Source organism: Loxodonta africana, unplaced genomic scaffold (genome assembly GCF_030014295.1).
Source record: "Loxodonta africana isolate mLoxAfr1 unplaced genomic scaffold, mLoxAfr1.hap2 scaffold_675, whole genome shotgun sequence".
Lineage (NCBI taxonomy): Eukaryota > Metazoa > Chordata > Mammalia > Proboscidea > Elephantidae > Loxodonta > Loxodonta africana.
The window spans coordinates 1-11,679 of record NW_026975406.1 but is presented as its reverse complement, the minus strand read 5'-3'; the positions used below and the strand labels follow the sequence as shown (position 1 = coordinate 11,679).

The 11,679-nt window shown below is 37.0% G+C and overlaps 1 protein-coding gene across 1 annotated transcript; it reads right to left on the bottom strand.

Annotated features, from left to right (window-relative positions):
* Positions 1-3,594: 3,594 nt before the first annotated feature.
* On the bottom strand, positions 3,595-11,649 carry LOC135230006 (olfactory receptor 8K3-like). The gene has a single exon (XM_064279113.1). It carries the CDS (start codon positions 4,625-4,627, stop codon positions 3,680-3,682), a length of 948 nt encoding a protein of 315 aa, XP_064135183.1. The 5' UTR covers positions 4,628-11,649; the 3' UTR covers positions 3,595-3,679.
* Positions 11,650-11,679: the final 30 nt, after the last annotated feature.

Below are 11,679 nucleotides of genomic sequence, written 5' to 3'. Positions count from 1 at the left end.
AAGAACATGCTCGGCATTTCTCATACTGAAAGAAATGAAGAAAAAAATTCAAGCCAAGTGAGTGAACTATAAAAACCCAGTGAATTATATGCTATGTTAATTATATCTCAATAAAAGGTTTTAAAAAATAAATGTAACAAGAAAAAGCCAATTTATCTGACTTCTAGATGTGAAAAAAGAGATTTACCCATGTATAAAGCACTTTAAATGTGTAGAATCCTTGCTTACTCAAGTAGGTATTAAAAGTCTTAATGTTTAAAAAAAAAATCATGAACATTTAATGACTTTGTAAAAAATAAAGCCTTGAAAAAAATCCAATGTTTCTTTATCAATTATTTTAAGTTAACAATTTCCATAGAGTCATTTGTTGTGATGGTCAAAGAAAATGTCCATGAAGAAGTGAGTTTTAAATACCAATATTCTCTATGAGACAGTAAATGTTGAATTCTTATTTTGCCTACTTTAGGGTTGGCTAGTTTTTATTGCTTCAAGTAATAAACTAATATTTTGAGCTAAAATTATGTAAATAGATATATCTGATGCTGTACTTTGCTGTTATTTCATATATTAAATTGTGCAGGTTTTCTGGGATTTAAGTAATATAATATTTTTATATTTCTCACCAAGGAGCCTTTACAGGTTTGCTATTGTTTTTAGTTGCCATTGTGTATAGAAAAGACTGGCTATGAATACAAGATAACCTACTACTAGAATATGACACAACGAAAACTGGGAGGAATACCACGTTGTAGTGAAGGGCATGCCCCTCACAGTTCTAGCAATGTGCCAGTCACATATACTGGAAATTAGAATATCACTCTTCCTGTAACTTGACTTCTGTGACTTCCCTACCTCAAAGCATTTCTGTTCACCTCTCCACTGGTTTACTCTTTCTCCAGGGAATCCAGCAACGTATGTAGTACCAATTTGGTGGTAACTTTCTCTAGATGAAAGATTACATGCAGATACTATTTGACACTTGGTGGTGGGGACCAGTCACTGGAGAAGAACATCAAGCTTAGTATAGTACAGGGTCAAAGAAAAAGAGGAAGACCCTCAAGGAGGTGGATTGGCACAGTGGCTGCAACAATGGTCTCAAACACAGCAATGATTGTGAGGATGGCTCAGGACCAGGTGCTATTCCATTCTCCTGTACATGGGGTTTCTGTGAGTCAAAACTAACTCAATGGCACCTAACAACAACAAGTATTAAGATTATTGGGGACCATTAAATATTTAAATGAATCACAGATCATTTCTTATTCTAACTGTAAAAATGTTTAACTCGTATACTCAAGATCCTCAGCTAGTATTTCCTTTTTTTTTTTTTTCTCTCTCTCTCCTCTCTTTCTCTCTCTTAATTTCAGGAGCTCCTTCAGTGAAAAACTATATAGGTGAATTACACTTTTTTTTCCTTTGGGTTGATGGATATCCCTGAGTTGTATGTTATTCCTTTTGATCTGATGATTTCTGTGGTGGGAAGCTCTTAGATGTTTGCATTAAACTTGGGACTACCCAATATATTGCAAATTTTCAGCTGCTTCTTTCACATCTTAGTGTATATGAATGACACACCCTACAATACCATGGTGCCCAACTGTCACAATTGCTTATGGTGCCTCTGCCTCTCTGCATTGCATCATCTAGTAATGCTTTTCCCATGCATGTAATGAAACAATAAGCAAAGGGATCACCCAAAATTAGCTCAAGAAAGGGGTTTTAATTTATTTAAAAAAAAAGTCCAGCAGCAGGGCCCTATTGGCGTGGTGGTTGAGAACTCTGCTGCTAACCGAAAGGTCAGCAGTTCAAACCCACCAGCTGCTCACTGGAAACCCTATAGGGGCAGTTCTACTCTGTTCTATAGGGTTGCTATGAGGCAGAATCCACTCGATGGCAACGGGGTTTTGTTTGGTTTAGTGCTCATGACCTTCATAGCCTTCTAAGTACTTTAACATTTTTAAACTATTTATGCTCACATGACAATAAACCGTGCACCTTTTTATATTCCAATGGACTATTTTTATTCAAGTTTCATTGGCTACACGGAGAATTTTATTTCATGATCATGTGCCAAGAAAATAATTTAGACTTTTGAAGTTTCAAAAAAATACTAGAAATTTTAAAATAATAACAATAAACAAAAATACATGGAAAAAATTAAGGAGCATCGGAATCAACTCGACGGCAGTGGGTTTTAACATGCTGCAGCTATGTCCGTAAAACTAGATAACTATATCCTTACCACATAAAAGGTCTTACTTGAATTAGAAATACAGGTAAGCACAAACCATGGGATTATCTCATTTTGTCGCTCACAAGTAGGGTGGACAAAAGTCAATGCAAATAAAATTCATAATAAATATTTACCAAAGTTTAGGAAAGCCAAACCAATGAAAGAGAGGCAGCAAACTTAACTCGTCATAGACTATCCTGTTACCCAAGGAGATACACAGAAAGTAATTGAACAAACAACTTAAAAAGTTGTTGATATAGATAAGAAAGGATCATCCATTAAACAAAAAAAGATAATTATTAAGAAAGAACAACCAGCAGGGGATGGATTTCAAACCTGGGAGCCTCTATGGTTGGCCTCAAGAAATTTATCTTAACTGGTGTATATTCTGATCTAGGCAAAAACAAGTCAGATGCAGAGCTGAACTTTTGAACTGCAAAAATTTCAAGGTATGTTGAGTAAACAGATTTACATGTGAAAGTAAAGGCATTAATGGGTAAAGGGTAGAACTCCAAGATCTGCAATGGGGGCATTTAAGCAATTCATGCAACTGAGTACTTTAAATCGCCATATACTCTGAGACTCCTCGCAACCTGGCCCTGATCTAATGCAGCCTTCAGAAGACTTTGAAGACTAAAACAGAAGGCAAAGGCTTACAAACACACACACATACATAAACACAAGTGCTGACACTGAAAAGTTTAATAATTGAAAAAAAAAAACACCAGAATCTTTGTATCTCCACTTTTGTACCTAGTACTTTTTCCCACTTCCACTCAGCATATCCACTCTCCTTGCCTAATTTCATGATTCCCAACACATTCTCCTGGAGCCCTAGTGGTGCAGTGGTTAAGAGCTTGGCTGCTAACCAAAAGGTCGGCAATTCAAATCCACTGCCCACTCCTTGAAAACCCTATGGGGCAGTCCTACTCTGTCTTACAGGGTTGCTGTGAGTAGTAATCGACTCAAGGACAATGGGTTTGGTATTTTTTAACACATTATCAAAAAAACCAAATGCACTGCTGTTGAGTCAATTATGACTCATAGCAACATTATAGGACAGAATAGAACTGTCCCATAGGGTTTCCAAGGCTGAAAATCTTTATGGAAGCAGATTGCTTCAATTTTCTCCCAAGAAGCAACTGGTTTTTTGAAACACTGACGTTCCAGTTAGCAGTCAAGCAATTTAACTGCTGCACCACAAGGGTCCTAACACATTCTACTGTACTATAGATTGTTCTTAATTATTGTTTGTGATTCATCTCTTTCCTTCAAGAAAGGTACCAGTTTGTACTCTTTTGTTCATCAATGCACTTAGAAGAGTGACTAGCATGTAGAAGGCAATTTATAAATATATGTTGAATATATTTGTGCTCACTGTTCCCTATGGAGGCACACAGACAAGGTTTGAGATCATGGTGTAATTTGTAGGAATCATATGCTGCATCAAACTCTAGAAAATACATTGCGTATTTTTTTCCATGTCCTATGTAGGGCACATTTTACATCTTTGTTCCTCAAGCTATAAATCAAGGGATTCAACATGGGGATAACCAGGGTGTAAAATATGGAAGCCACTTTATCAGTGTCAAAGGAATGACTGGACTTGGGCTGCATGTACATAAAGATTAAAGTCCCATAGAACACTACCACCACTGTCAGATGGGATCCACAGGTGGAGAAAGCCTTGTGCCTGCCCTCAGCTGACTTCATCCTGAGAATGGCTACAAAAACGAGTAGGTAAGAAACAAGAACTGTTAGAAGAGATGAAATCAAATCAAAAGATGCTAAGATGAGATTGATCAATTCAATTTCATGTGTGTTTGAGCAGAGCAAGGATAACAAGAAGAGATTGTCACAGTAGAAATGATTGATGATATTGTAGCCGCAGAAGGATAAATTAAAAATCTTTATGGTGACCAGAAGAGAAACAAATGTGCTGTAGAGATAGGGTATTGCCACCAGCACCCAACAAGTCCTTTGTGACATGATGACTGTGTAGAGCAGAGGGTTACAGATAGCCACAAAGCGGTCATAAGACATTGCTGACAGAAGAAAAAGTTCACTAGTTATGAACACAATAAAGAAAGCTAGCTGTGTAGCACAAAAATAATAGGAGATAGTGTTTTCATCCACAATAAAATTGACTAGCATTTTGGGTCCCACAGCTGTTGAATAACCAAGATCAGTGATAGCCAGGTGTCTGAGAAAAAAGTACATGGGTGTTTGTAGCTTGGAGTCTGTCTTGGTGAGGATGATCATGCCTGAGTTGCCCACCACTGAGATCGTGTAGATGATGAGGAACAGCCCGAACAACGGAGCCTGGAGCCCAGGGTGATCTGTGATTCCCATCAGAAGGAATTCATTTAGCATTGTTAGATTTTGCTTTTCCATCTTGGTCTATCAGGAAACCTGTTCTGGATAGAGATATCAGCGTAGTCAATCGGTTTTATGTAGCATCATCTGGTAGATTTTTAGTATACAAAGGCAATATGCTAAATGAATAAGATAAATCCAAACTTCCAATACAGGTTTTTGAAAGTAAACCCGCCTCCCACAAGTAAAGTATAGGTACATGAAGAAAGAAAAAAAGATAGAGGGAAAGAAAGAAAAATCTAACTTGTTATCAATTGAGGAAAATTTGCTGCCCATGGAACATTTGTCAATGCCTAGGACATTTTGGGTGTCAGTACTAGGAGAAGGGTACTACTGGTATCTAATGGAGGCCTGGGATGTTATTAAAAATTCTACTATATACAGAGTAACCCCACACAATAACAAAATTTCCAGTCCAAAATGTCACTATGGCGGAAGTTGAAAAGCCCTGATACAGACATAGAGATAGAGATAGACACAGATAAAGATGTAGGTGAAGGCATATGTGTACGTGTACACGTAGATGTAGATGTACATATACATATACCTTGATGGGATTCCTGGTGGAGCAGTGGTTAAGAGCTTGGCTGATAACCACAAAGTCAGCTTTTTGAATCTACTAGCTGCTCCTTAGAAAACCTATTGGGCAGTTCTACTCTGTCCTATAAGGTCTCTATGAGTCAGAATCAACTCGATGGCAACAGGTTTTCTTTTTTTACATATAGATATATGAAGCAAAAATAAAAAAAGTAAAAAATTTTAGATGTGTTAGGTATATGGGTGGTTACAAAACTTTCTTTTTTCATTTACAATACTGACAATTACATAATGACATGTATAAAATTATAATATGTATGTTAACTTCATTAAAAACATTTCAAAATGCAAATTCCCAGAATGTGTGGAAACATTTAGTATCCCTTACTTCAAAACATAGTCCTGTAAAAGCCCTTGTGCCACAGGTGGTACAGTCGGAAACAACATACTTGACAAGTATTGAACACAAGGAAAATCTAATAGATCGTGGTGGGGATAGTCTGTCTTTATACAGGAAATTATTCCAGGTGGTAGACCCATACAGATATAGTCTTTTTTATACCTCAGCTTGTGGGTAATAGAAAAGTTTGTGGCATAGTGGTCAAGTGCTACGACTGCTAACCAAAAGAGCGGCAGTTCAAATCCACCAGGTACTCTTTGGAAACTCTTTGGGGCAGTTTTACTCTGTCCTATAGGGTCACTATGAGTTGGAATCAACTCAGTGGCAATGGGTTTGGTTTTGGCTTTGTGGGTTATAGAATAAAAAAAAAAAAAGATACCTTAATTTCTTTATTCACAAGTGCAAAATGACCACTTCCCTTCAGTGTTGCTGGAAAAAAAAATGAGGATTAAATGTTTCAATGCATTTAAGATATCAGGACATAAGTCTCAAATATCAAGTATATAGTGATGTTTTTTTTTTTAAATGACAAATGATGACAGTAAGTTACCTGAAAGGTGTTTTCTTTACATATGCATATGCAAATTCTCCTACTGTGATCTAGCTTCTATGTCAGGGTTATGATGATAAGTAGGTTGAGTAGTTTGTTATCCATGTAACTGAGCCCAGCCCTTCCCTCCTGCATCCTCAACTCCATGACTAAAATTGGACCATCGATGTGCCAATCTTCTGGATGATACATCTTCTTAATACATTTTAATATAAGTTGATGGACTGCTAACCTAAAGGTCAGCGGTTCAAAACCACCAGTGGCTCCATGGGAGAAAGATGTGGCAGTCTGCTTCCATAGAGATTTATAGCCTATTTACAGCTATGGGGTCACTTTTGAGTCAGCAGTGCATTTGAATATAAATTTACTTAAAATATGTCCTAACCTAGGAGCATTTTCATTATAACTAATATACTAAATTGTTTGTAACAAATGAGATATAGTTTCTCATGGAAGAATCTAAGACAGTGAGAGAAAATTTGAACAAATTGGGAGAAAGTAAGGTCCATGTCACTGATTTTATATAACAAAATTTCATTTAAAAATTCCATTTGGATAAAGAAATCCTCTAGTTTAAGCTATTATATAGTACATAATGCATATAAACACATGTATATTTAAATTAAAATGTATATATGTATCCCTAATAAGCCACAGATTAAAAAAAAAAAATGCCAGAGAAGGATGAGGATGGCAGTTTAAGGTAAAAGAACGAAAGGTTTGAAATGATACTACTTACATGAAAATAGCACTACCAGCAGCCTCTGAATCAAGAATAACCAAACAAATAGAAAAATACAATAGTATCATATTAAATAATAAAATGGTTGCACAGGAAATACACTATCTCATTTAAAACATTGCTTACAAGGTTGTGACCCTGTACACACATTGCTTATGTCAGAAAAAAAAAAAAAAACTATTGGCCTCTTTCCACCTAGAACAAAGGAGAACGAAGAAAACCAAAGACTAAAGGAAGTAATTAGTCCAAAGGACATATGGCCCACATGAACCACAGCCTCCTCTAACCTGAGACCAGAAGGACTAGATGGTACCACTCTGACCAGGATCACAATAGAAAGCCTGGAGCAAAATGGGGGAAAAAATGTAAAAAAAAAATTCAAATTCAAAAATAAATAAACAAAAAAGACCAGATTTACTTGTTTGAAAGAGGCTGGAGAAACCCCTGAGACTATTTTCTTAAGACAATCTTCTAATGTGAAACTACAGACACCCCTGGTGGCCACCTTTCAGGCCAATAACAGACGGGGCTGCTAAACAATAACTTCGATCAACTACAGGAGACCAAAAGGGCAAGTAGTCAGGGAGGGACAGGGAAACCTGACTAATGGAAACAGGGAGCCAGGAAGGAAATGAGAAGAGTGCGGACACAGTTTTTGGTAAGAGTTTCTGATTGGAAAATTAATTTGCTGTGTAAACTTTCACTTAAAGCACACTAAAAATTTTTTTTAAGAGGTACTGAATTGGGTATTAGTAGATATTATAATTAGGAAATCAACTATCTTCAATGAATACAATAAAAGCAATGTAAATCTTGTCGAGTTGCAATGATGAAAGGCTGAAGAACAAAAATACTTATATTGGTAAGTGCTGCTTTTCCTATAAGTTAAGAGGAGATAAGAGGACTTCCTCCCATCGGCTTTGGAGTTCCACGGAGAGCACCAAATTATTTTCCATAGTTTACTGTATTTGTTGAGCATTTAATTCATTTTACACAGCTATGCTCTTTGAAAAAATTATGTCTTCTTCCTGCCAGATTCTACTGGAAATTGAAGAATATGGTATATATTATACTATCACCATAAAAAAAAAAACTAGGTAATTAAAAGTTTCCTAAACTCCAAAAATTGCTTTTCACTTCTCAACACGAGGTGTGAGATGGAAATTTATTTGTTTCTTCATCAAGAGATTAGGAAAAATGGACATTTGTACTGTTATCTAAATATGCATTAAATATTAAATTACACTTGAGAGGTACATAAGAGCCTAGAGGCAGCTTATAACTGAGGATTTTGAAGAACACCAATGCTAGAAACTGAATACCTGCAGCTTCATAATTCTGCTGCAGTATTTTTAATACTGTATATGCTTCCTTTACTTTCATATTGGAGCTCTATTATTCACATAATTAGGCCACCTGGGTGGCAAAAACACTTAAGCACTCAGCTACAGACTGAAAGGCTGGTGGGTCGAGTCCACTCAGAGGCACCTTGAAGAAAGAAAGATCTACTTCTGGAAGGTCACAGCCATTGAAAAACCTGTGGAGCACGGGTCTCTGATACCCAGGGGGCAGTTATGAGGCAAAACTGACTCCAGGACTTTGTTTTTTTCTGTTAACTTTATTCAGATAACTACTTATATGAAGTAAAAATATTTAGACATGGAATGATAATGTTTCAAAATGCTTCTTAGCATTTAGCCTCTGAAATAGAGTGTGAAGATTTGAAAAAAAAATTATGTCAAAAAATTGGAGAGAGATCCTAGCTTCAGGCACTATTGAAAAGTATAACGCACACAGAACTGAATCAGAAATCCTAATATTTTGCAATGACTTTGCCATTGGATAAAGGTGGGACCCTGCAAGGGTCAATGAAACATTCTGGATACTGGTAAAATACGGAAACAGTCTTTTTACCTGCAATGAAGCCTCTGTCTTGACTCCTCTCCCAAGTGTTTCTTAAAACGGCAGAGGGAGAAGAATTTATGGATTTTTTTTTTTTTTTTACCCATGGAGATCCTCCCTGAGGAGATGCCAAACAATTTGCTGATTGTTCCTGAGGCATTTGAAAGCTTAACAAAATACCTGGCCTTCGTTTGTTAATTGTCCAGTATATTTTGTATTCACCAGTGACCAAATTTTTACTCATAGAGTGTGTATGCATGTCTATGTTTATCTGTTTCATATAGTCCTTTGTTTTACTCTTTGTTAACGTTCCATTTTTACCACATGGGGATCGGGATTAAAATATCGTATCTGTATAACAGACCTATCAACATTCTCTATTTCTACAGTGGTTTCTTCAAACGGATGACAAAACGAAGAAGTGCTTAAACACTGTCTTATCACATTATTTAAAAGACTTAAATGGAATAAAACTATTGCATTGTGCATATGTGAGGTATCACTTCCTAGTTTGCTCTTACTATTTTTATTATTGTTGCTGTTATTGCTATTTTCAAGTTATTTTTTGTTTGTTAATTTTGTTTTGACCTAAAGAACAGAAATGTTACCCTTGCTTCTCATTTGATGATCAATTGCCATCATCTGTCTGTTTAGGTTTTTTGCTTCCTTTATTACATCTCAATATTGTATGCTTTTCCATTCTGTTCAATCCTCATCCCAAAACATCTTTCTTGCCTTCACACATATTCAGCTGTGCTTGACATATGCTGTACCATGTCAATATACACTTGTGTCTTAGGCTGGGTTCTCTAGAGGAGCAAAACCAGTAAAGCATATAAATATGTGTATACAGAGATTTACATCAAGGAAATGGCTCACAGGGATATTGAAGCTGGAACATCCCAAGTCCCGAGATCAGGATACAGGCTTCTCCTGATTCATGCAGCTGCAAGGGCTGGATGACCCAACATCTACAGGTCAAACAGCAGGGCTCTTGCTCACTGGCTGGGAAGATCCAAGAATCCCCAAATCAGCAGGCAATACTGAAGGCAAGCTGCTGGCTCAATTCCCAAGAACCAGAGGTCAGATGAACAGGAGCCAGCTACAGGACCCAAAGTGAGCAATAGCAAATGAACCTTGCCAGAATGTCTGCTTATATTCAATTCAGACCACACACCCAAGGAAACTTCCTTTCAACTGACTTGCTACTCAGAGCAGAGTCTATCATGGAGGTAACCACATTATATCGAACCTCATCATGGAAGTGATCACAACATCTTTGGACTGCCAAACCACTGAGAATGATGGCCAAGACAAGTTGACACACAACCTTAACCATCACACCTTGTAAAGTGTGGTATTTTGTGTGTAATGTTTTATTATGAATATATATGTATTATGCTATAAATCTTTTTGATGCATTTTGCCATTTTAAATATTTGTAATGTAAACATTTGTGACTTTTTTTTTTGCTTATTTGTGATATGTAATGATATGTATATGTATGTGTGTATTTTTTTTTACTTGTCTATTCTTTAATGGAAGGAACACCGGTATTGCAATGTTTAAAAATTCACTGCTAACCAAAAGGTTCACAGTTTTAACCCACAAGCCATTCTGGAGAAAAAAGAACTTGCCATCTGCATTCATAACAGCCTAGGCAACCCTATGGGGCATTTCTACTCTGTCCTATAGGTCACTATGAGTCACAATCCACTCCATGGTACCTAACGAACCAAAAATTTTTTAATGGTAAATATCTTGTTGTCTCCAACAGAACATTGTCCGATCTTCTTGCGTTGGACATGTCATCAGGAAAGACCATTTTCTGGAGGAGGACATCATATTTGGTGAAGTAAAGGGCCAAAGAGAATGTGAGCCCTCTGTGACATGGATTTCCACATTGGCTGCAGCAGTGGACTCAATCATACCAGTGATTTTGAGGATAGCCCAGGACTGGGCATCATTTTGTTCTGTTATACATAAGGTTGTCATAAGTTAAAGTCAACTCAATGGCAGAAAGCAACAACATTTTGAGATAGACTTTTTTCACTTCACATGACTCTACTAAGGTCCATCCATGCTGTTGTGTGTATTAATAATTTGTTCATTTTATTGTAGAGTATTGTATCATGTATCTATTTATTACAGTTTACATAACCATTCACCCACAGAAGGAAATTTTGGGTTGCTGCCAGTTTTTAGCTATTATAAATAATGTTTTTATCAACCTTTTTTTCTTTTTTTGGTTGTGATTTAGGTGAAAGCTTTCAGAGCAAATTAGTTTCTCATTAAACAGTTAATGCACAAGTTCTTTGTGACATTTGTTGCCAACCCTGTACTATGTCAACACTCTCCCTTTCTTTACCTTAGCCTCTGTTTCCATTTGTCCAATTTTTCTGTCCCATCCTGTTTTCTCTTCTTTGCTTTTGAACAAGTGTGCCCACTAGTCCTGTATTTATGATTGCAATACGAAGTACGTCACTCATGTGTGTTATTTTTGGCCGCATAGACCTGTCCAATCTTTGGCTGAAGGGTGAATCTCAGGGGTGACTTCAGTGTTGGACTTTAAAAGGTGTCCAGGAGCCATACTTTTATGGTTTCTTCAGTCTCTGTGAGACCAACAAGCCAGGTTTCTGTGTGTGTGTGTGTGTGTGTGTGTGTGAATTTGAAGTCTGTTCTACATTTTTCTCCCTCTCTGTCTGGGACCTTCTATTGTGACCCCTGCCAGAGCAGTTGGTGGTGGTAACTGGGCACTGTCTAGTTGTCCTGGGCTCAGTCTGGTGGATGCTGTGGTTGTTGTGGTCCATTAGTCCTTCGGACTAATCTTCCCCTTGTGCCTTTGGTTCTCTTCATTCTCCTTTGCTCCAAACAGAATGACCAGTAGATATATTTTAGATGCCTGCTTGCAAGCGTCACCACAGTTGGATGTACAATAT

Coding starts and splice junctions, on each gene's coding strand:
- LOC135230006 (XM_064279113.1), bottom strand. CDS start 4,627: ATGGAAAAGCAAAATCTAACAATGCTAAATGAATTCCTTCTGATGGGA.